The sequence below is a fragment of the Trachurus trachurus genome, assembly GCF_905171665.1.
Source record: "Trachurus trachurus genome assembly, chromosome: 16".
Classification (NCBI taxonomy): Eukaryota; Metazoa; Chordata; class Actinopteri; order Carangiformes; family Carangidae; genus Trachurus; species Trachurus trachurus.
In genome coordinates, this window is record NC_139902.1 from 27,522,353 (window position 1) to 27,548,588 (window position 26,236).

At 45.2% G+C, this 26,236-nt stretch overlaps 2 protein-coding genes across 2 annotated transcripts in view; both read left to right on the forward strand.

Annotated features, from left to right (window-relative positions):
• Positions 1-215: 215 nt before the first annotated feature.
• rrp15 (ribosomal RNA processing 15 homolog) lies at positions 216-8,199 on the forward strand. Its single transcript, XM_083989877.1, has 5 exons — positions 216-274; positions 1,638-1,972; positions 4,677-4,774; positions 6,500-6,692; positions 7,714-8,199. The coding sequence occupies exons 1-5, from the start codon at positions 235-237 to the stop codon at positions 7,867-7,869; spliced, it is 822 nt and encodes a 273-aa protein (XP_083846003.1). The 5' UTR covers positions 216-234; the 3' UTR covers positions 7,870-8,199.
• Positions 8,200-12,236: 4,037 nt separating this feature from the next.
• The window catches only part of tgfb2 (transforming growth factor, beta 2), a 38,294-nt gene continuing 24,294 nt past the window's right edge, over positions 12,237-26,236 (forward strand). Inside the window, exons 1-2 of the mRNA XM_083989863.1 lie at positions 12,237-13,196; positions 13,586-13,960. Coding sequence (XP_083845989.1) covers positions 13,615-13,960 — 346 coding nt within the window. The 5' untranslated portion in view covers positions 12,237-13,196; positions 13,586-13,614. The remainder of the gene's footprint in view (positions 13,197-13,585; positions 13,961-26,236) is intronic.

Below are 26,236 nucleotides of genomic sequence, written 5' to 3' on the forward strand. Positions count from 1 at the left end.
CCTAATAAATAAACAATTAATATCCAGATAAGACGGTGTGTAATAATATAAAATCTTGCTTTTATGTTTACTTATTAATTCAATGTAATTTTGTTCGTTTTATCATATTATTTTGATATAAACTCCCATATTGTGTGGTGTTGAGTGGTGTGAACGGGCGGAAACCGGAAGTGGAACCATGCTGCCTGCTGCTTGGTCGTCTGTTCCCACACGGAGCAGTTTCAGTGTAACACCATGATGGCAGCCGTGGAGAGAAGACATGTGGATGTGTCGGGTGAGTTTGTGTGTCCTCGTTTCTCTTGTCTCTTCTGTTTAACACACACTCACAGGTGTGTGTGTCGCGGGTCTGAGCCCTGACGGACTGACACGTTACAGGTGAACGAGCTTCTTCCTCCGCGTGCTGTCGGGCCAACTAGCCTAGCATTAGCTTAGCGTTAGCTTAGCACGCTAGCACTGTGGTCAGCTTCGAAACACAAGAAAAACAAGAACAAGAAGAAAAAAACAGTCACGTTAGGCACAACTTGAAGATCGGGTCGTGTGTCCCAGAGTGCTGCTGATAAATGTTGTGTTACGGTAACTTAGCAACAACACCTTCACACCTGGGCAGGCTGCTCCAACGGTGTGTTCACGTGCTGGCAGTTAGGAGGCGTAAACAACATGTTGGAAACTACAGGTAACTGTAATTAGACCAGTCCTCCTCACTGATATAGTTTACTGTAATTAGACCAGTCCCCAAACTAGTTAGACCAGTCCTCACTCTTATAGTTTACTGTTATAGACCAGTCCTCACTGTTATAGTTTACTGTAATTATTAGACCAGTCCTCACTCTTATAGTTTACTGTTATAGACCAGTCCTCACTGTTATAGTTTACTGTAATTATTAGACCAGTCCTCACTCTTATAGTTTACTGTTATAGACCAGTCCTCACTGTTATAGTTTACTGTAATTATTAGACCAGTCCTCACTGTTATAGTTAGCTGTGAATAGACTAGTGGTCCTTACAGTATTCAACTCTCAACACAACTCGAATTGTGTTTATGTGGCAGTTGGCCAAAGTGTCAGCATAGATCAACAAAAAAAATTAAAGACAATAAAATAAAGTAAATTCAAATAAAAGCTATACTAATAAAAAGATAAAAGTTGAGGTGTCTGTGTCAGGTTGAGTTGAAAGCCAGCAGGAAGAGCTGGGTCTTTAAAAGTGATCTGGACCGGTCACACACAGGTGGTTTGCTGCTGAGTTTCGTTTGGTGCCTGTCAGCATGCACTGTGGTACCTGATTTGTGCTCCTGCTGTTTACTGTAATGCCTCCTCCTTTCATGAACTGAGGAATAGCTCAGCTTCATCCTCTCAGTAAAGCTGTAAACTCTTACACCTGCTCTGACACAAGGAGGAGGTCTCTGAATGTCTCTGGTTGACTGTGTGGGGAATGCTTTTTTCATCAGGTTCATGTTCACTGAAGTTTATTCTCTTACAACTTAGACACAGGATCTGGTTCGTTACTCATTGATATGATTGAAGTTTATGTCCTTATCTCATAAAGAGTGACTGTGGGTAGAAGCATCATGAAGTATTAAAAGCAGTGAAAGCTGAATATATATTGAACTGTGTGGGTTTTTTTTTCTTTGTGTGACTCAGAGGACGACTCGGAGCCTCAGTTTGAGGAGGAGAGCGGCCAGAGTGAGTCTGAAGGAGAAAACGAGCTGGACGGGTCCGACGGTGAAGAAGGAGAAGGAGGGAGCGGCGGGGACGAGGCCGAGGACGAAGATGGAGGAGAGGAAGAAGAGGACGGAGAGAAGGCAGAGGACGAGGATGAAGACGGAAACACCAACGCTGGGTGGGCCGAGGCCATGGCGAAGATCCTGGGGAAGAAAGCCCCCGACAGCAGCAAGAGCGTCATCCTGGTGAAGAACAAGGAGCTGGAGAAGGTGAAGGAGAAGGAGAAACAGGAGCAGCTGGAGAGGAAGAAACAGGTGAGACACACTGGTTTCATCCAGCTGGAGGATGAACAGATTTCAGGGATGCAAACAGCGCGCCGAAAAGCGAAACTCGCTTTTTTCATGACCAATTAGGTGACTTGTGTGAATCGTTCAGATCCGAAGAGTTTTTGTTTTTGGGAGGGGGGGGGGGGTCTCAGCTGGGGTCAGTAAAATGTTTTTCTAACAGGCTGACAGTGACAATCACGTGAAACTGAGGCGAACTCATTCATGGTTGTCTCTGGTTATAGCACATTATATAGGCCTATATGTCCATTACACACTTTTAGGCCTTAAAATGTCTTAAATTTGTTGAATTATTGTGTTCAAGACTTAAATAAGACAGCTCTTAAATTTTCGTATGCCCACCATGGGCGAGCATTTCGCTCGCATTTGCCCCTAAAAAAAAAAAACATGTGTGAACCAGGAAAATCACAAAAAAGAAAGAGCACAACCTGCGATTGGTCAAAAACTACAAATCCCACAATCCTCTGGCCTCAACAATAACAGTAGTTGTGTAAGTAAGGGAGAGTGGAGCTGTCGGTGAAAAGAGGAAACAACGCCACGTCTGGTCCTGTTCTATGTTGTTCGTTCACACCGTCACCGTTTATTCGTTACGTCCGCGGTGTAAAAGGCCGTGACGCAAAGACGCGATTAGGCGCGAGACGCGGTAGACGCGACTTTTTTTTTTTGCGACGCAATACACCCGATTCTTTTATGGCGACGGGACCCTCGCGTCTTCGTCTATTTCATCGTGTTTGGTGGGAAGACCCAAAGGGGGCCCCAAAGGGGCTTCCCCCCAAAGGGGCTTCCCACTCAAACACGAGGAACGCTTTTTTTTCGCGCGAGCTTTTACGCGCAACCAAACGCGAGATACGCGAGATAAGCGAATTAGCGCTCGTTTTCACTCGTTTCAAAAAAAATTCACGAGCCCGCCTATTTTCACTACAACAATTTTTTTTTTTTTTTTTCAAAGGAGGTTAAATCGAAAGCAACTGGACTTAGTTATTTACTTATTATAACTAAGTCCAGTTGCTTTCGATTTAACCTCCTTTGAAAAAAAAGTCTAGGAAGACGTTTCACCTTCATCCAAGAGGCTTCATCAGTTCATGTAGCATCTGACCAGGCTGGGACTGGTCCAACTATCTGGTGTGGAGACTCGGTATAAGTCCAGTTGCTTTCGATTTAACCTCCTTTGAAATACTATGACCTGGACAAATGAGAATATGCACAGGCCTACAACAACATTTCTGCTCTCACCAACCATGGTTGAGGTCACAACGCTGCTGTAGCTGCTCTGGAAGTCCGAGACACTGAGGCCAAACGCCGTCGCTTCTGGTCCATGAGGCGAGTTCCGGGCTGATGAGCTACAGAGACTTTAGAGTCAAAGGAGCAGTGCGTCGCTGTGTCGGACTGTTTGGATTTAATGAAGAAGCTGCACAGAGTCAGGTGAGCAGAAGCTGCCCCCCCCCCCCCCCCCCCCCCCTCACCGTGGAGCCGCTGCTGTCTCACAGCCGCCACCGACCCCTAGAATAAAACACACCGACCCCTAGAATAAAACACCACTAAGCCGTGGACGGTCGCTGCGTGGATAAAATGCTGACGACCAAAACAGCCGCCACCAGGTCACTGACTGGAGAGTTTTAAAGTCGGCACATGAACGCAGCTCAGACCGGCCGGTGCCTCAGCGCGGTGATCAGCAGGACGCTATACCCAGTACCGGCCAGCTCAGTACAGAGGGGGGGGGGGCGATAACGTGACGCACAGTATACTGTTATGAGACACATTATGCATCCCAACTGTCTTTTTTTTAGAGGATTTTTTTTTTTTTTTTTTTTTACCAAGAATGCGCCCAAAAAAATCATGATCCTGGGGCCAAAATTCGAAACAAATATGTATTTTTTTTAATCATAATTCTCATTATTCTCCTGATGTCGGTTTAATGTAAACAGATTGCGCTGATATGCGTCATGTGACAGCGGGGCAGAGCTGCAGCTGCTGTGCTGTGATGGACCTGATCAGACTGGTGGTGGTCCACAGTCAATCAGTCCCAGAGCCTTCCTATTCACCTCCAATGTAGACGCGACGTGCGCGCTCGTTACCCAAAGCGGCGCGTATCCGCGTGCATTCGGTGCGACGGCGCCGCCGTTTTCCCCCCGTGCATGTCCGTTGCTGTGTCAGGCAGGTGTCTCCCACGGAGCTCTGCCCCGTTTCAGAGGTGAAGGAGAGACGTCGCCTCCGCGATGTAGAATGTGTTCAATTAAAGTGAAACTAACACATTATATCGGCCTATATGTCCATTACACACTGAATGGGATGTTAAATCCCATGTCTTTATTTCTTCAGTTTATTTTAATAGTAATAATTATGACTAACATTCAGTGAAGACCTAAAAATCAGTATCTCCAAAATTGAAATATTGCAATGGTTTTTATTTTTTTAAAGCATTTTTAATATAGAAATGTTGGCCTTCTGAAAACTGTCCATCTATATGCACTCAATACGTGGTTGGGGTTGAACTACTGGAAATAGACTTTTCTGTGATATTGTTAATGGTGAGCCCCCCCCCCCACGACAATTCCTCTCTTTTTTGGTCCTGACCCGTTTGCATCCCTGAGATTTATAAACTCCAAACAAGAAGTCCCAGCTGTGGGAGAACATCTGCTTGGTGCGATGATGTGTTTGTGTTTCTGTCCAACAGGTCGACAAGAGACAGGCCTGGGAGATGCTGTCCAGAGTGAAACCTGACATAGCGAAGGACCGAGAGAGTGAGAGAGCTATGCAGAGGATCGCCACCAGGTATCTATTCTTTATCTACCAGGTTTGGTTTATTCTGTCTAAGGATGTAACTAGGGATGCACATGATTAACCGTTTAACTGTTAACCGATAACAAGAACTTTGACCGATTAATACTATCGGTTATTTATTTATTTTATTAGCTCCTTATGTCGTCAACTCATGGGGGCGTGTCGACACGTGCAGAGTTCACGTGCCTTCAGTCATATTTCGCAGCAAAAAGTTACACAGGAGGACTGACAGTATGTGCAGCAGCCCCCATGAAGGAAGATCAGACAATAAATGTAGCCTACACGGACATAGATGTTCATCACCTGTAACAACGGCGCTGGAAAAAAAAAAAAAAAAGAGGACGTCGCTGCTCTCCAGCCTGTTCACCTGCAGCTCTCCTGCAGCTCCACAGAGGAGCTGTGAGAGGAGCTCTGCTGCTCCTTCAGCCTGGTGTTTGGCAGCACTTTGTATAAAAACAGTTCTACATTGGACGATCTAACCTCCAGAGCGCGATCAGCTGAGACAGAGCGCACTGATCAGCTGTCGCGGCGCACGTGTGTATTTAACGGCAAAAAAAAAAATAGAAACCAAAAAAATTGTTTGTTTTTTTTGTTTTTTTTGGCCGTGCGCCGCAAGATTCTTAATCTTATCGGTTAACGGTTAATAATCGGTTAACGAGCGTTGGTTATCGGTCAGAAAAAAAATTCAAAATGTGCATCCCTAGATGTAACCGAATCCACTGTTTAGGATCGGCATAATCCGAACCTTATACCCAATCCTACTCCCATCGTCAGCCCATACAGTAAACACATCATAAATACAGTAAACATTACACAGTGTGTTTTATTTTAACTGTAAAGAAAACAACGGGCAATAAGTTAAACCACGATTTTGCATTTGAACAGAATTACTGCATCTCAGAACATCACTGAACATTTAAAGAGGAACTATGCAAGTCTGGTCACCTTTCCTCTGTGTTGCTAACCCTCTTCTCGGGCCATGTGCATTTGTTTTCAACAAAGCCGTCGAGAAATCAATCAATAGAGCGGTGCATAATGTTATATATCATATAGGATGTTATGACATGTATATTAATGTAATGTTAATGTAATGTAATGTATAGTAATGTAGTTTGATCTTGCAAGGTTGTTCTTCAGCCAAGAAACGTTGGAAGGCAGAGAGCCTCCATTCTCCCTGGAACAACATTTATTAAACCATCACAATTACTCCAAGGCTGTTTAATTAATTTTAAAATGTAGCATAGTTAAGCTAAAAATCTTGCATAGTTCCTTTTTAGGCTTCAAGTCATTCAGGATACAGGCTTTAGTATTTGTTGTCATTCAAAACAAGAAAGAAAAAGACCAAAAATGTGAAATTATTTCCACAGAGCAGAGAAAATATATGCCTGTAAGTAGTATTTTATGTGTTACATGTTAATGTTAAAATAACAGCTGTTCGTCTTAAATGTTTTCCATTATATGTCAGCATCAAGCAATATTTAGTTTGTGATTATGACAGTGATGCTGGCTGTGCTGAGAGTGCTTTGAACTTTGTCGTTCAGGGAGGGCAGAATATCGTTTGTAGGCATTCCTGTAACCGTTGACATGCGCAGGGCAAACCATCAAAAAGCTCAAAATTCATCCCACTCCGAAATCGAACCTGGATATACGGTCCATCCCTAATTCTGTGACAACCTCATGTTGATGCTGATCCACTGTGTGTGTGTGTGTGATCAGAGGGGTGGTGCAGCTGTTCAACGCTGTGAGGAAACACCAGAAAACCGTGGACGAGAAGGTGAAGGAGGTGGGAGGATCAGAGAGGAAGAAGGCCAAGATCCTGTCCTCCGTGTCCAAGAAGGACTTCATCGACGTGCTGAGGAGGACAGAGGGAGGAGGAGGAGGAGGCTCCACCAAACCTGTGAGATTGGAGGTCAGTCCAGTCATGTGACTAATTCATGTTCAGATGTGTCGTCTGAGAGCCCGTCCACACGAATACGGACTTAATGAATCCACATAAGTATTTCATTGTTTCAACGTTACTATATTTTTTGGAAACGCCGCCCCAGTGTTTTCACGTAGACGCCCAAAACGGATCTTTTGTGCAATGATTATGTCACATCCCCCACCACTCTCACCTTCTGTAACCTGAGCCACAGCGCTTGATGTTTATAGTCTATAGACGTAATGTAACAACAACAAGCCGACTACTGTCGCCTCCCTCGGACAGTGCAGCTGAATCGTGCCTGTTAGATCATCCCTGATCGCCATATTTGCTCTGACACAACTCCCAGTCAACATTTAATCCACTTAAAGCAGAAGTAAGCGGAATGTTTGTGTTAATATAAGTCTTAAATAGTTATCTCTTCCGACCCGTGTTTGGTCCGAAACACGGGTCTGTCAGTCACTCTGCTCTGCTGTAAGCCGAGGAGAAAACTTCTTGTATACTTCCTTGTATCCTACAAGCTTTATCCAATGAGGAGAGAGAACGGCATGAAGGGCTGTGTGTGCAGCCAAGGGATGCGCCTGAATGTGGTGACGTAGGGACGAGGACCAATAGATCTTGACGAGGGCGGGGGCTGCTAACTCCATCGGCTGACAAGAAGTTAGAAAAATGACCGGATCGCTTACTTCTGCTTTAATAATGTTTGGAGTTTAAATAGAGTGGGAACACTTTCAGTCTTCTCTGTTTTTGGTGTTTGTTTGGCAGCGTTACAGCGCCACAGTGGATCCAGATATTTATGGAAACGATGTCGTGTTTACGGGGATTTTTTTTTAAAGAAATCGTTTTGGGTGAAGCTCCGTTTTCGTGTGGATAAGGCTTCAGTGGCCTTCACATAAATTAACTAAACTGTGATTTCATCAAGTGGCCACATGGGGGCACTGCAGCCTCAGGAAACCTGTAGGGAGCAGCGCAACATGTTCTCACTGTCTGTGTCTGTGTGTGTGTGCAGGCTGCTGCAGAGGAGAAACCTGCGTGGAGCGTCCTCAGAGACGACTTCATGATGGGCGCCACCATGAAGGACTGGGACAAAGACAGTGATGGAGAGGAGGCCGGTGCTCCTGCAGGAGGAGGAGGAGGAGGCGCGGACGAAAGTGATTCAGACTGACACCGAGGGGACTGTGTGGTGCCTTCAGGGACGGTCTGGGTTATTACAAACCCTGACCTTTAGAGACCAGCTGCTTCAGAGAGAGGACGATGACAATCTGACAAATCTCTGTCCAGTCGCTGAGGCCGGTCTGTGGAGGAACCGTCCTCTGCTCTGTGGACACAGATGAGACTGGAGGACGGGACAGAGGCTCCTCGGTGCGGATCTGCAGCTTCTGGAGTCAGAGTCTCTGCTCCTGTCTCGTCTACAAACTGTTTTCTTATCCAAGTGACCTGTTAACTCTGTAAATATGAGTGTTTTGTACAGTAACGGTTGAATAAACAGCCAGTTCTTATATCTCCTTCAACTCTTGTGTTATCGCTCAGTGAGAGTGGTTGTGATTTGTTAAAGGGATCGTTCAACATTTTGGCAAATTGGCCCATTGTCATAATCCCTATAGTTTTAGCAGTAGGTTCGTTGCCTTTAATTGTCGGTGCAAGCTATTTTTAGAACGGCGGAGCAGAGCCGCGAGCTGCTCAGAGCTATGCTACGGAGGCCAATGGGATTTCTTGGTTTCCCTCATTAAACTCATCAAATACACAGTCCAACAACTCCAAAACGCTCTGGTTTTCGAGGCAAATGCAGAGACTGCTTGCTGAAAAACTGCCCCCGACAGGAACGCGCAACAGCGGTTTTGCATGAATTTACCTCTAAAACAACTCTGTCTGGTAACGTTCTGTTATTATCTCATATCCCTTTAAAGCAGCTGCTCACTGTGGCTGTTGTTGTCAAACAGGAGGAAACAGTGTATTTGTTGGGGACTATTTTTAGTGGTGGATTAACCTACAGTAGGAGCTCTGTGTTTGTGGTAAGCAGGACTGTGTGCGTATGTTTGTGGGACTGAGTCAGAAGATCCTGAGGATTTAGACACACAGACAATATTCAGGTGATGAACGGTGACTTGTCTGAGAGTTGAGAGTCCTGGTTTCTGGTTCCTGACTGTTTCAGAGTCTTTTTCTTTCTTTTTTTTTACAAAGCTTCATTGAGAAGAAGCTTCATCTGCCAGTGAGTGATGGTTGTTCTCCTTGAGATTCTTCCATCTCTGGAGCTCAGAGCCACCTGTTCAGCTTCTTGGTCTCCTCTCCTGCCCCCGATGTCTCTCTTAGTCCAGGTCTAGCTCTGGTTGTGAGGCCACTGCCACTTCGTCTTTTTGGGAAGCATCAGTCCTGCAGCAGCTCCATCCTCCTCATAGTTTCTCTTCTACGCCGTCCGCTTTAAGACTTCATAGATACAGGTGTGTGTCTGTCCACATTACATCCTATCAGCTCAGTTTATCACACATGTAGAGGCATCTCTGATAGATCCAGAGGAGCTTGGAGAGTCACAGGAAAAAGACTCTGAATACTTACGTCAGTGTAAGATTTAAGTTTTCACTTTCCAAAGAAAGTCTAACAGTCTGTTTTCACTTCATCAGGATGGAGCTCTGAGTGTCGACTGATGAAAACATGACCCACAAATGGTTTTTATCACAAAACTAACAATCTGTGAATCAGTGCTTCTGAACGAACTAGTGTGATCTATTAGCTCCTGTATGAGGAGCAGGCGTTGGACATGACATCCAGACTTAAACACACACACATGACACCACAGCACACACACACACACTAACACTGTCACATGTGATTTAGTGGCACCATCTGGTTTGCAGCAGCAGCCTCCGGTGCTCAGAGTCTCGCAGCGGCTGTCGGGTCTGATGGGCGAGCGGCTCAGCACGACAGGTGAACGGAGATGCTCTGATCCGTGGACCGGCTGATTTGACGCCGCGGCACCTGTCGGGGATTTAACGGGACTTCCTGCCCCTCAACACACACACACACACTATACATATATATACAGTATAAATATATGTATAAATCCTATGTGAGATTCTGCTCTCCTACACAGGCTACATCAGATCTGCCTGGGAGGTCTGGTTCTGCACGACAACCAATCAGCTGTCACCCTGATGGACTGACTGATGACATCATCACCTGTTGCACAGAGGCTCAGGTGCAGCTTCGTGCCGCGATAACACATCTTCAGGACGCTATGACTGAAACACAAGATTCCTGAACCCGGAGTTTGTCCCTGTGCAGAACTACAGGGACAGTGTGTGACAGGTGCATCCATTCAGTCTGTTGTGTTATTATAGTTTATCATTCAATTATTGCTAAACACACAAAAGCCTCAAGGTTCTTCTTGCAAAACCAACCTCAAAATCAATCAATCAAAATAAAACCACCACTCATAAGTAAACATATATACATCATGTGTGTAAATATAAATGTAAATTCACAAGCAAGACCAAGAACAGTCATTTCAGAAGAAAACCGAGCAGCTTTAAATGTGCATATACTGCTGTTGTGTTATTATAGTTTCTCATTCAATTATTGCTAAACACACACTCCATAAAAGGCACTTCATGCACAACCAACCTCAAAACTGTTTTAGCTGATCTGTTTTATCAACCCAATCAAAATAAAACCACCCCTCATATGTACATATATACATCATGTGTATAAATGTACATATATATTCACAAACAAGACCAAGAACAGTGAAACTGAGCAGCTTTAACTGTACATATATGTATATTTAACATAAAATATACACATACACAATCTTCAAATCACTGTTATTCATCTTGCTCTTCCTCCTCAACCTTTTTTTTTTCTAACTTCAACCTTCAACAACCTGTGACCTCTGACCTGTTGTGTGTGAACAGTGCGTCATGTGTGCATCACAGTGCACACTATTGAGTTTTTAGTGAGTGAGTTTTTAGGGGGGAAAAAAAGATGATATGAGATCTGCACCTTTGTGTCGTAACTGTTGAAAATTGTCTATGGTTTTGCCAGAACAGTGATTGATTGAACAAATGTGTTGGGGCCTCTGAGGATTTCGGTTCAGACGATGGAATTTAGTGTTTCTTGAGCGATTCAGAAAAAAAAACTCTTAACTTGTCTGGTTGTGTGATGGCTTCACTAGTGTGTTGTTATCATTTTGTGTTCACTTTTGTCCACATCCAGCTCCTAATGAACATGTTGTGAGGTGACACAGTTCAGACAGACGTCACCACCAGAGGGGACAGGGCCGATCGTCATTATCTAATCAGCTGCATCAATAAGCACGTTACACTGCAGTTGCATCAGGAGAGACTCCTGTTAAAACCGTCCTGTTGTCCTGCTGGGTCAAAGTGACCCGATCTGTTCCCTTCCTCCGTCCTTCCCTCTTTCCTTCCTTTCTCTCTTCCTTCTTTCCACAATCCTTTCCCCCTTCCTTCCTTGAACCAATCTATTCTCTCTCTCCATCTTCCTCCCTCCCTTCCTTTTCCCCTTCCCTTTTCCTTCCTTCCTTTCTTTGTTCCCTTCGTCCTTACTTCTTCTTTCCTTTTTGACCCAATTGACCCAATCTGTTCCCTCCCTCCCTCCATCTTTCTTTCCTTCCCTTTTTCCACAATCCTTTTCCCCTTCCTTCCTTGAACCAATCTGTTCCCTTCGTCCTTACTTCTTCTTTTCTTTTTGACCCAATTTACCTGATCTGTTCCCTCCCTCCATCGTTCTTTCCTTCCTTTTCCCTTCCTTCTTTCCACAATCCTTTTCCCTTCCTTCCTATCTTCTTTCTCTTCGTCTTTATTTCTTCCTTCCTTTTTGATCCAATTGACCCAATCTGTTCCCTCCCTCCCTTCATCTTCCTTCCTTTTTCCCTTCCCTTTTCCTTCCTTCCTTCGTTCCCTTTGTCCTTACTTCTTCTTTCCTTTTTGACCCAGTTGACCTGATCTGTTCCCTCCCTCCATCCATCTTTCTTTCTTTCCTTCCTTTTCCCTTCCTTCTTTCCACAATCCTTTTTCCCTTCCTTCCCTTCGTCCTTATTTCTTCCTTCCTTTTTGACCCAGTTGACCCAATCTGTTCCCTCCCTCCATCTATCTTACTTTCATATTTTCTTCTCTTCTTTCGTCCCATCTTTTCCTTTGTCCTTCCTTCCTTCGTTCCCTTCGTCCTTATTTCTTCCTTCCTTTTTGACCCAGTTGACCCAATCTGTTTCCTCCCTCCACCTACTGTATATTTCTTTCATTTTTCCCTTCCTTCTTTCCTCCTATCTTTCCATTCATTCTTTCCCTTCGTCCTTCCTTCCTTGACCCAGGAGGACAACAGGAGGGTTAAAAAGAGAACGAGAAAAAAGTGGATCTTGTTGTCTGATGGAGAGACGCTTCTCAGTCTCTGGAGGAGTAAACACGACCAGCAGAGTTTCCTCGCGCGGACCGGCTTTAGGACCCTGCGTCGCGCGCACCGGAGGCCAACGGACCATTATCCGCTGCAGCGCTGTCCCAATGGGCACAGCGAGCACTCCTATTTACAACAAACCGTCTCGTAGCGTGGATTGAAGGGTCCCCAGCTCCGGCGGTGGTGATGATGATGACCGCAGACCGGGTTTGAAGCGGGCGGAGGGGGGAGCAGCACGTGGTAACTCCAGTCCCTTATAAACCTTCCCAGCGGCCGCTGCTGTCCGCTTGGCACGCGTAAAAGAAGCCGTTCCCAACTAGATGGGGTGAGGGAAGACGCGTCAAACGCTCTGCAGTCGCACCGAGGAGAAAGGCCCAGCTGTTTTTTGTTTTTTTGTGTGTGTATGTGTGTTTTGTTTTGTTTTTTCTTCCTCTTATTCTTCTTTATCTCACCGCGCTGCTTTTAAAGGAGGATTTTCACCGTGAAACCAGTTTTCTCTGGATTCGGTTTCACCGTGAGGCGGCAGCTCAGCCTGAGAGAGTTGGCACCGCGCGTCCTCCGCCGACGCCAGGAGCGGGTTTTTTGGGGGGGGGGGTGGTGTTTGTTTTTACAGAACTTGTGGAAAATAAAAAAGAAAGAGACGAGTATGGAGACACCGAGGCTGAACAGATAGAGAGCTCGGTGGCCGGTGAGGAGCGGAGCGGAGCGGCGTGCCCAGCAGCGGTCTGGATGTGGTGGAGGTGTGCTCAGCGCTGACGGATCACCACCGCTCAGCTGTTTTCATCCACATCGTCTGCTCCAGCAGCTCACTGGCAGCAACTCGGCGCCTTTTTACGCACTCGGCTTGGCTGTGGTGCGGTCGGTCACGGTCAGCGGGGAACAGATCTCGGACGGACGCACGGACGGCGGCTCTTCTTCTCTCCGTGGAGGCAGTTGAATGGATTTTCAGGTTCACTTTACTGAAACTGTGGGAATTTTAGAGCCAAACGATTTTCAAGTAACTGCTTGGCGCGACTCGGCTGGCGTGCGTAAACGCTCTCCGCTGTGATCAGTTGATCAAGAAATGCGTCTGCCTGGCGACGTGTAACTGTAAGTTCCCTTCCCTCCCCCCCTGAGTCTGTTTGTGTGTGTGAGTTTTCAGACATTTTATTTAATAGGATAAACCCCTTGAGAGGAATCCTCAACACAATCAACAATCTACAAACATACAACAACAAAGACAGACAGACATCAACACAAACATACAAGAATCAGCACAACCTCTCAATGGCCGCAAATGGAGAAATGTATAATAATAACATAATATTGCAAATTGAAATTACAGTGTGTTACAGATAATATTGATATAACATCATCTCAAACATGTGCAATTTAACTCGAAATAAGAAGACAAGGCTTATTTAAACCTATATAGCGTATATTTAAAGGAAGATTATTCCAGTCTGATGGCACTTTAAACATAAATGCTCTTTGTTTAGCTCTTAGTTTGAAGACACCGGAGGAGAAGATGAACCTGTGTGTCGTCGGGCTTCTCCTCGCGCTGGATTTAGCCACCGTGGCGCTCAGCCTGTCCACGTGCAGCACGCTGGACATGGACCAGTTCAGGCAGAAGCGCATCGAGGCCATCCGAGGGCAGATCCTGAGCAAGCTCAAGCTCACCAGCCCCCCGGAGGACTTCCCCGAGCCCGAGGAGGTGTCGCGGGACATCGTGGCCATATACAACAGCACGCGGGACCTGCTGCAGGAGAAGGCGAACGAGCGCGCGGCGACGTGCGAGCGGCAGCGCAGCGAGGAGGAGTATTACGCCAAGGAGGTACACAAGATCGACATGCAGCCCTACTACCCGTCAGAGAGTAAGTGTGTGTGCATGTGTACGTGTGTTGTGTTCTCTGTGTGTGTACATGTGTGTATTATGTGTGTTTGTGCCTCTGCTTCTGAGCGTAAAGTGTTAAAAGTCTCAGACAGCGTTTGTGCGCTGGTCACGTGTGCTTGTGATTGTTTTGGAAAATCCGTCCCATCATGCTCTGCTGGAGCAAAACCCAGTCCAACTTAACAAAAAAAAGAAAGAAAGAAAAAACAGTCCAGCACCGTCACTGTTTGGACCCGCAGCAGCAGCAGCTCTGACTGTCAGACCGAGCCAGGGTGTGTCAGAGCGGCTGGAGCGACCTGACAGGCAGAGCTGCTGCTGCTGCTGCTGCTGCTGCTCTGGAGCTCAGAGCCACGAGATCTGGGGTGATTTGACTTACAATAACACATAGACACACACAAAATGTCTGTGGATATAAGTAGGTTAGAAGTTCAGAGGGATTTTCACACAACGCCTTGATTTAACAAGGATTCTCTCATCCTCTCACTGGGTCACTGGGAGTTGGAGTTTAAAGCAGAAGTAAGCAGAATGTTTGTGTTAATATAAGTCTTAAATAGTTATATCTTCCGACAGCAATCACTTACATAGAGTGTTTGGTCCGAAACACGGGTCTGTCAGTCACTCTGCTCTGCTGTAAGCCGAGGAGAAAACTTTCCTTGTATCCTACAACCTTTATCCAATGAGGAGAGAGAACGGCATAAAGGGGCGGTCCTCTCTGTGTGTGCAGCCAAGGGATGCGCGTGAATGTGGTGACGTAGGGACGAGGGCGGGGACTGCTAACTCCATCTGCTGACAAGAAGTTAGCCAAAACGACCGGATCGCTTAACTTCTGCTTTAATCCCAGTTGACACAGAGCGAGGTGAGGGTCTCCAGGACTGATACACACTCACATTCACACACCTATAGGGCAGTTTAGAGCAGGCATGTCCAAACTATTCCACAGAAAACCTGGCTGCAGGTTTTCGTTCCAACCAACCAGCAGCAGCAGCAGCAGCAGCACAACAGACTTGACTCATTTTAATCAACTGATATCAGATAGTTGATTGGTCAGACTGTGTTGTTCTTGATTGGTTGGAACAAAAACCTGCAGCCACACGCTACTCTGTGGAATAGTTTGGACATGCCTGATTTAGAGAGTCTCCAATCAACCTAGTGTGTGTGTAGACTCTGTCTGTGGAGGAAGCTGGAGAACCCAAAGCAGGTACATGCAAACTCCACCCACAATCAAACCTAGTGGTGTAGTCTCATTTGTTGTTGCGGGTATACTGAAATCTAATGCTTTTTAATCTGATATGCTGTTCATACAATAGACTCTATAGTTTTGTTATAGTGGGTATAATGGATATACCTGAGTATCACATAGACTACACCACTGCTACAACAGGGCTTCATACTAACATCTTTTACTAGGCTCACAGTAGTGGCTCCCCTAACTTCAAATTTTAGGAGCACAAGCAGAAAATGTAGGTGCGTAAGTCGACTTGCAAAACAAATATTCACATTTCCTTTTCATTGATTGATTGATCCTCACACACATTGGCCTGACACCTGTAGTGACAGAGAACAGATTAGTTGCCCCTTTCCATGTTTCACAAGTGTTACAAAAAAAGGCAAATTTACTGGTTGCACATGTGAAAGTAGATTACTTGCACTGTTTCAAATTGCAAGTTTGGAGCCCTGCTCAAGGAGAAACTAAAACCTTGCGTGGCTTTTTGTTAGCTGCTGTGTGTGACTCACTGGGCTCATGTGAAGATGCTCCATCCTCCTGGATGAGCACAGTGCACCTGTAGTCACCTGTAGTCACGCTTCAGACAAAACAACAGAGGCAGCGACACCTGAGGATGTAGCCACAGCTGCTAACACCAGTATCAACGTAACTGCTGCAAAAAAGCAAAACAAAGGAAATATAAACTATAAAACTCCAAGTCAGAGTTTGATACGATGACACGTTTATTGAAGTTCATAATTCACATTTTATTTCATGTTCTCCTCTTCTATTCTCCTGCGTGTGGATCCATCGCTGCAACGTTACTTCATCACACTCGCGTGACACAGCTGTAGAGGAACCAAAGAGGAAGTGTGACATCATCATTGGAACAACATGATGTCAACACCGTGTGCTGCTCGTTGATTGGTCAGGGGGGTATTCATTAGTTTAGTATAGCAGATGCATGAAAAATAATGAGGTACATTAAATTGATAACAGAGAACGCAGCAGGAGCCCCTCCCACCGCTATAAAAACACGACATGTGATGGGACGTCCTCATTTTTTTCCCCCTAAAAATGTTAAAACCGGCGCTGATGTGAGAACAGTGACATCATGACCAGTTGTTATTGTTCTGAGTGTAGTAGTGAAATCTGTTCCTCGTGTTGTCGTGTCGTCAAACCATCACAGAGCAGACCTCAACTCCAACTCTTCAGCTTGTCATCGAAGATCTGACCGTAAATCACCAGTTCCTGTTTGTCGATTCAGTGTTAAAACTCATCAGCTTGTTTTTTTCTGTGTGGTTTTCCCAGAATGCACTGGACTGGTCTTTAAGTGTGGCTTTTTATTTGTCTTTATTTATTCACACTCAGTGTAACAGGAGTTGATCTAACACTACGCGGCCTGATGTTGATCATCTGTGTGTGTGCGTGTGTGTGTTGATCTGCAGAAACAACTGGTTTCATTCAGCTCTTAGCGTTTGCAGAGGAAGCTGTTTGTGTAATAATCCTTCAGGCGGGAGGCGCGGCCTCAACCGCTCTGCTGACAGCCCCTTTCTCCACGCACCGGGCTCTGCAGCCGGCCCTGACCTTTGACCTCTCGTGCGGAGATGAATTTCTGCTGCAGCAGATCAAAGACACATGAAGAGGAAAGGCTTTTTGGCCGCGGAGGCTGAATAATCACAGTCGGCGAGTGAAGCCGCGGCGGAGACGTTAACCAACACGTTTCCTCCTCCACATCAGAGCCGCGAAGCGAAACCGAGCAGAAATAAATGAGTCGACGTCCCGAGGCCCCGAGGTGTTTTCTGCGCTAAATGTTTTTCTTGGCCCCCGCCTGTTGTGTAAACACCTTCAATATGAATAGACAGGGCTCGATGCCAAGGGCAGTCAGGAAGGCATTCACAGGGTATAAATAATATAGAGTCAACACACAGGGAGGGGGAGGAGGTGAGGAGGGAGGAGGGGGGAGGGGCCGCGGACTGGTCCCGTGAACTGGCGACACTGGCCAGGTCCTGACATCTGGAGACAGATGCTGACAGCAGAGAGTTAACCCCCTCAGCTGATAGGCCGTGTTTATTTAGTCTGTGCACACTGCGACGTGTGAAAGTGAACTTCACACACACACACACACACGCACGCGCGGTATCAGCCTTATTTGGTGGGGCGCCAGGAAGTCCTCAGAGGCTGCAATGTGTGGCACAGGCTCTGGAAGGTTTACAAAAATGTTGGGCAGCAGCAGGGTGAGAAGTGGAGGGGGTGAGGCAGAGTCAGTGTGTATGTGGACGGACGGACGGAGGGGCAGGGAGAGGGGGGGAGGTGGGGTGGGGGAGGGAGGGACGGGGGGGTTTGGAGACACCGTCCCAGGTCTCACAGTCGTCTATTTAAACCCAGTTTGCTGGGAGTGAGAGAGCGAGTGTGTGTGAGTGTGAGTGCCACTGCCACTTGCTCCATGGAAAATTCCAGCAGCACAGACGCTGTTGCTGGGCTGTGGACGGGCGGAGGGAGGACGATGACCCCCCTCCACCCCCCCTTCCCCATCCATCCTCACCCACTCCAGCTCTGCTCCCTCCCCCCTCTTCCCCCCCTTTTTGTCTGCAGGTGTTTTCTTCTGTTACACTGAAGTAACGAGTCAAAGGGGAATTCAGACAATGTTTTGTTACACACACGTGTCAGGTCTCGTCCGTCTGTGTCACGGCTTCCGATGACGTCGCTGTGATGTCATCAGGGTTACTGAGAAACAACACACAACTATTATTGACTGTTATGGGTGGGGTATGTGGTCCTTTTAAGAAACCCACTGTCTTGTTACAGACATACAGTATAGTGTCGAAACGTGTTGGGTCGTCCCTGCAAATTCAATCAGAATCAGAAACAGAAAACCTCAATTGTCCCTTGCAAAAAGCAGTGGAAAATTCTCTTTGACGTGTGCATAAAATAAACATAAGTTAAGAAAAACACAGTTTAACATAACATAAAACAAACAACATATAAAGACAGAATAAGACCTTAAAATCTCTCTGATTCACTCAAGAGTGCCTCAGGATCTCCTTTTGACTGCATCATCGTTGTTCCAGACAGTCAGTTCTCTTTTTAACTCCATTATTATTTTTTCTTGACCTTGAGTTTTTTTCCATATTCAATTTTTCACCTTACTGTACACCTTTAGCCTTTTGAAGCACTCACCCCACCCCATTTTTTTCACACATTGATTATTTTCAAAGTAAGGTCATGATACAGAGGAGATATAGTGAATTCGAGGTGAGGTGTAGTGATCTCAGGTGTCAGGTGTGATGTCATGTGAACTGTAGCAACTTCAGGTGAACCAGACTTTTTTGTATTTTTCACCTGAAAGCGTTGTGTTGTACCGCTCTCACTCGTCCCCTCCACTTCTCCAGTTTACATCATCACCATGCACCACCTTGTTTCCAGAGAAACGTCGGCTCCAGAAAAAACCTTCAGTGGCACAAAATGTCCGAGGTCACCACAGACTGAATCCTGATTCTTACCATTGAAAACAGAAAACATTTTTTTCTGCAGCAGTGGAAGCTAATGAAACACTTTCTCCAGTGACAAACCTCTGATTACCATCAGGTCACTGAGCTGCATTGCAGGAAGTCAGACTGACAGAACTATCTACTGGATAGTTTGAAACCAAAATTTGCAGCATAAAGTGAAAGAAATTATGCATTTTATCTAATGAACAACACAAATCTCACTCAAAAAGTTTGATCCTGGTTCAACTGCTCATCTGGATCCAGCAGGAGGAAAATCAATAATTAAAGACTTGTCTCGTTTGATCAGTTTAAAGGGGAACTATGCATGTCCGGTCACTTCTCCACTGTTTTGCTCCCTCCTCCCGGCCATGTGCGTTTGTTTACAACGAAGCCGGCAAGAAATCAATCAATAGAGCGGTAGATAACGTTATATATTATATACGATGTTACGTCTGTCATAAACAAGAAAATACAGGTTACGGGTCTTGCAAATCTTGCAAAGTTGTTTTTCAGCCAAGAGACGCTACATTGAAAGCAGAAAGCCTCCATTCTCCCTGGAACAAGTTACATGTAATTTATTAAACCATTAAAAATACTCCAAAGCTGTTTAATTAAGGTAAAAATGTAGCATAGTTCCTCTTTAATGTGTAAGCAGCTGCAGCCACACAGGAGGAGGAGAACGTATCACACACTGCTGTTTATGGTCATCAGGTTCTTACATGTTGTTTCCTTTAAAGGGACACCACATTAAATCAAATAAATCTATAAACGTATCTCTTCACCAACCAAGTAAAACATTGTGTAACTTCTCCTGTTATCTATTCACGAAAATCGATTATTTTGTTCAAAAGTAAGTTTTTCATTAACCAGTAATCCCCCCATCAACAAACTGAAGTGTTCATTTCAGCTCTGAATGAGCCGTTCATATCATTCATATCTACATGGAGCGGTTAAGCTCGGTGCTGCTGCCATGTGGTGTCTCCATGTTTTTACGTTCAGTGGCAGCGTGACGGTAGGAAACCACGGAAACTCAGCGGAGACACCGGAGCTGTCGGCTCAGGTGGAGGTGGCGTCTGTGAACAGTCACCGCGGTAACGCAGTGAGGAGGAATGGAGCGTTACACTGATGCTGCATTCACCTGCAGTCGGGCAGACGGCCGTCGCTAACAAACCAGATGTCATTTTAGTCACAGAAGTCGAGAGAAAGCCGGTAAAACGTGGGTCAGGTAAACAATACGACATCGCCATTGTTTTGCCTCGATCTGTCTGCCGTCTGCCCAATTTCAGGTGAATGCAGCATGAAAAATATGATTGAGTTGCTTGCGATATACAACCGCAACGCTAGATGGGAGTAATTCCTACACAATGTACCTTTAAGCAGAGCAAATTCTTTATTAGAGTGAATTATCTGTTCATCTTCAGATCAGTATCGGGAACACCATGTTTATTGATCATATTGATCACACAGTTGCATGCGAACAGAATCAGACTCCACAGCTCCACATGGTTTGGTTTGGCACAGGCTGTGTGTTGTGTGTGTGTGTGTGTCCTCTGCCCTCAGCATGGACTCCTCACACACACACTGACTAATATTGTGTTGTTGTTATCGTGTGTGTGTGTGTGTGTGCGTGCAGAGATACACTCAATCACAGCCAGTGTTTGTCTATGATGATGTGCAGCAGCTGATTTACTCCTCTGTTTGCTTTGGAGGTGTCCTAGAAACACACACACACACACACACACACACACACACACACACACACACACACAGCGTCCACAGCCCCGGCAGCAGTGTATCTGACAGTGACAGGGAGCCCGCTGCTATAAATCTCCTGTCAGGGTCTAATAATCTTGGCCGAACTTTCAAACAGCGTGCAGAGAGAGAGGCTGTTTGTTACAGCAGCGAAACACGGAGCCAGAGATTTACTGTGTATTTACAAAGTAAATGTGGACCACATGTTGCTCTCTGCTCTTATTTACTGAGCAGTAATTAGCTCCCATCAGGTAACAATCCACCACATTACACACTTTGAAGCAGGTTTAACAGCATTTGTGTTGGCGAGGTCACATGAAAACACACCGCACGGCGCTGGAGAACATCAGTGTGAAACAGCACAATGAGGAGACTGAGAGCTGCTAATCTCCCACAGTGGAGGGTGTGTGTGTGTGTGTGTGTGTGTGTGTGTGTGTGTGTGTGTGTGTGTGTGTGTGTGTGTGTGTGTGTGTGTGTGTGTGTGTGTGTGTGTGTGTGTGTGTGTGTGTGTGTGTGTGTGTTCATGTATCACCAGAGTGGAGACACAGGACACCGAGAGCCACAGGTCTCAGATCAGCCTTTAAATCAGGACTTCTGGAGTCTGAAGGAAGAATGTGTCACTTTTTAATAGGAAGCAGATATTATTAGTAATGGTGTGTGTGTGTGTGTGTGTGTGTGTGTGTGTGTGTGTGTGTGTGTGTGTGTGTGTGTGTGTGTGTGTGTGTGTGTGTGTGTGTGTGTGTGTGTGTGTGTGTGTGTGTGTGTGTGTTGTGGTTGAATGTTGTGAGTTCAGTGTGGAGGAGCTCATCTGAAAAATTAAATAAACATTAAAGGGATAGTTCAACGTTTTAGCAAATTGGCCCATTGCTATAATCCCTGTAGTCTTTGCAGTAGATTTGTTACCTTTATTTGTTGGTGCAAGCTATTTTTAGAATGGAGGAGCAGAGCCGCGAGCTGCTCAGAGCTACGCTACGGAGGCTAATGGGATTTCTTGGTTTCCCTCATCAAACTCATCAAATACACAATCCAACAACTCCAAAACGCTCTGGTGGACAAGTTGTGACCTGCACATTCACCACACTATGAGATAATAACAGAACAATACCAGACAGAGGTAAATGCAGAGACTGCTTGCTGAAAAACTGTCCCTGAAGGCAACACGCATCAGCGGTTTTGCATGAATTTACCTCTAAAACAACTCTCTCTGGTAACGTTCTGTTATTATCTCATAGCGTGGTGAATGTGCAGGTCACAACTTGTCAACCAAAGCGTTTTGGAGTTGTTGGATTGTGTATTTGATGAGTTTGATGAGGGAAACCAAGAAATCCCATTAGCTTGTGGCTCTGCTCCGCCGTTCTAAAAATAGCTTGCACCGACAATTAAAGGTAACAAACCTACTGCTATGACTATAGGGATTATGGCAATGGGCCAATTTGCCAAAATGTTGAACTATCCCTTTAAGCATGAGAGCAATGCATGATGGTCTATATTGGTCATCAACCGATATATTGATCAGTGATAGATACATCTGATGTGTGTGTGATACATGTGTGTTACAGAGTGTGTTGTGACGTGTCTCTGTGTGGATGTGTGTGTTTTGTGAGTGGGTATGATTGATGTTGTTGGTCTGAGTGTGTGTGTGTGTGTGTGTTGCTAAGTGTGGGTGATGGATGTTGTTGGTGTGTGTGTGTGTGTGTGTGTGTGTGTGTGTGTGTGTGTGTGTGTGTGTGTGTGTGTGTGTGTGTGTGTGTGTGTGTGTGTGTGTGTGTGTGTGTGTGTGTGTGTGTGTGTGTGTGTGTGTGTGTGTGTGTGTGAACCTCTGGTTAATCTCCTGCACCTCTGTAAATAAACAGAGGCGTGTGGCAGCTGCTGCTTTGTGGAGGGAGTCTTATAAAAACACACCAACACAAACACACAGATCAGAGATGTGGGACGAGCTCCAGACCAGTGTGCAGGTCTCTGAGTGTACAGCTACACACACACACACACACACACACACACACACACACACACACACACACACACACACACACACACCCGCGATCGACCTTTATCTCCACAGGTGACCAATCATCACTGTGTGACAAGTGGGCGTGGTTAACTGTGGTTTGACAAACTGTGTAGAGGACGACACAGAAAGCTTCTGACAGTTCTCTTCACTCTTTGTCTTTCTGCACTAGAGCAATGCATGATGGTCTATAGCCTACAGTGGCATCATGCAAAAGTTTGGGCACCCCTGGTCAAAATTTCTGTGAATGTGAACAGTTCAGCAAGTGGAAGATGAAATGATCTCCAAAAGGAATAAAGATACAGATGACACATTGTCTTTACATTTGAAACAAGATTAATGTATTTATTTTTCATATGTTACATTTTCAAAGTGACAGAAAACTTTAGAAACTGTCACAGAGTGTACATAGTAAATATCTTGTCTGATATCTTGGTCAAAGTTATGAGAGCTCAAGTCTTCTTTTGCAGGCTGCTGCTTTGTTTTCCCTTTTTCCACCTAAAACTGTAGAAAACAAAAAATAATACACTGATATTGCTTAAAATACTGCAGAAGAGTGTTTCATGTTTAACTTTATGCCTTTTGAGATCATTTCATCCTCCACTTGCTGAACTGTTCACATTAACAGAGACTTTGACCAAACTTTTGCATGATGCCACTGTATTCATTTATTGGTCACATCCTACATAGTGTGATACCAATTTTCACAATGCATTGTGGGATACTTTCCACTAGTCCACTACAAGAATTATGGTGTCTTCCTGTTGCACTCAGAAGTCAGAATTTCTGAGCTCCGAGTAGAAACTTTTATCTCGAACGCCTCCTGAAGTTGGACGGTACACAATTAAATCGTTATATTTTAATTTAGTTATATTAATCGTCCATTTTTCCAACTTCCATGTTTGTTTTTCACCTGGAAAGCGCTCAGCTGAGCCCGGAGGTGATGTCATTCCCAGCTCCGACTCCCATTAGTTTAAGGTCACATTGCGGCTTTAAGGCCGGTCCAGCCAGTCCTGATCCAGGCGGCTGCTTGCTTTACTGTAATGAACTTATATGACACTGATGTGTTCGGCACCGTGCGCTCAGACCGAGGTGCCGCGGCGCCACAACCTGCAGGCGGTGTGTTGTTGCTGCGTTGCTGCAACAACACACTGCCTGGTTACTGACCATCATTTTTCATGTCTGTGGCAGTGCACAGCCAGCAGTCAGCTGTGGCGACTGCAGTCCAGTTGTTTTTGTGTCTCTGAGTCTTGATCCGGGTCCTCGCAGTCCAGATCAGAGGGAGGGGGGAGGAGGGAGGGAGGGAGGGAGGGGTTGGGGTGGGGGGGAGCAGCTGCAGGGAGAGCTGAACACTTTAAGACCTCGGGGTATTTGCCTGAGTGACGGACCTCACCACAGGGTTGTTGTTGAGAGCCCGCTTTCTGTTCACTTACGCAAGACCTGGACGGCGCTCGCTGCCGTTGGAGCCGCTCAGCCTCTGAGCCAGGCAGCGTTGCATAACGGGAGGAAGAGAGAGAAAGCGAGAGTGAGAGTGAGAGAGGTAGAAGAATAACAAGTTCTCTCCCTCAGCACTCTCTGTATTGTTTACAGCAACGGCACAAGTCCCGAGTAAGATGATAGTCTTAACAGCAGTGCAGGATGGAGGAGAGGAGGGGAGGAAAGGGGAGGGGAGGGGGGGTGTGGCGCTCGGGCCGAGGCCGAGGCCATGGTGGTGGTGGTGGTGGTGCAGCGGCTCACATGCTGGACAGTTGGAGTGTGGACAGTGTTTGTGGCTCTTTGATTATGCAACAGGTAGAGATGTGGTCACGGCTGCTGTGTGTCTGTCGCCGAGTGATGTGATGAGGCAATGTCACTGTGTGTGTCAGTGTGTGTGTGTGTCAGTGTGTGTGTGACATCAGCCCAGACCTTCAGTATGTTGTTGTTGTGGAAGAGTCACATGGTGATGGAGAGCAGAGAGCAGAGAGAAGAGCAGATCAGATCAGTCGTCCACCGTCCTGCAGGTGATGTGAGATGTTCAGTCTCGTGATCTTAAAGGTGGCGACAGATGTGGAGGTCAGTGGTGTACAGATGTGACCTAAGGTTCCTCTAGATTAGTCTAGTGGGTTTATTTTGGTCTTGTAATAAACAAGTACAATAGAAAATCAAAAACAAAACACAAAAGGTGTAGGCTGAAGCATCCTACCCTTCTTGAATTAACATTTTCCATCCACTCATTTGAAAAATGTTGACAACAAAAAACCTGCATATTCTACATACAGCCGTTTTATGAGCACACTGGTATTTATAATTCAGTTTTATATTTATTAATACTATTATTTTTAAACAATCAGTGGTTCCCAATCCTTTAGGCCGCGCACCCCCTTCTACTTTCCGACCTATAGCTGACACACCCCCAGTGCCCGACACATAAAAATAATCATCTCTTTATCAATTGCATTTTGGGTACATGCTTTTATTTTTTATCAAAATGATTTATTAAAACATTATTAATTCAGGTTTATAAATGATTTACATTGTGAAAACCCCATTTGAAATAATGTCTGAGTTATTTATTTATTTATAAAATATAACACCATAGCGTCACCATTACCCTTTTCATGGCACGCTCCACAGTTTGGGAATCCCTGCTCTAGATACTTGGTGCTTGATTATTTAAACCATGTGATGACCTCATACAAGCAGATGTTGTTCTGAAGGAGTTCACCTCTGTGATGCTGCAGTTGAGTCAGGAACAGCAATATCAACTCTTGTCTCTGTAGTGAAAACGCTAACCTGCTACCTCGGCCTGGACAGTGTTTCTGAATGCATCCTTTTTTAAATCTATTTTGAACTTTTTTTTTGTTTTTTTTAATTGATAGGTCTGTTGAGAGAGACACCTGCTCAACCCAGTGAGCTATACGTACGGTACACAGCCCCTAGTTTCTATTCTTAACAAGTGTTTATACATTTCTCAGACATTTTTTAAAGGTGGTAAAGTGATGCATGGTATTTGTTTTCAGACAAGTTTGGATCTTTGCTGGTTATTGAACAATCAATACACGCTTTCAGTGTCTGTGTGTAGTGATGTCCTATAATGGACTGTACAAACAATAGTCTAAAGATAACACACCCCAGATGGGACTCGAACCCACAATCCCTGGCTTAGGAGGCCAGTGCCTTATCCATTAGGCCACTGGGGCTTCGTGTGTTGAGGCGAAAGCTCAACTGTGCCTTTGTTGTTGTTTTTTTGTACCAAGCATTTGCACTATTTAGTCTAATTTGTTGTGAATACAATTTCTTTTGTTGCAAATTAAAGACTTGTTGTTTTCTCATCTTTATATACCGGCTATAAAACCTTGTTAAACTATATTGGACCAAGACTCCAAAGTTAATTCTTGTACTTAAAGTGTTTTAATCTGTTTTTTGCTTTTTTTTGTGATCCCAATAAACAAACTGTTTTGTTACATAATACAAGTAACTGCCGTGTTGGGCTCGTTAAGATTCATCTGAACAGACTTCTGTCCTTGAAACAAGTAGGAGTTGTAGTTTAAAACTTTAATTATGACAGAAAAAATGTCATAATTGCTCAGATGCTTTGATAGATGCATCTTATTAGAAACACGACGATGCCTGAAGCTCTCATCCAGTGTCCATCCCCTCCACCTGCTCGTGGAAAGACAACAGAAAGAGAAAAGTTAACGTTTCTTACAGAAGCTTTGAACTCAGTTTCGGGTGTTTTGTGTTGAATCTGTTCACTAATTATAAAAAAAATCTCTTTGTATCTTGTGTTCAAGTTCAAACCCACGAAAAAAAAGTGTGTTTACT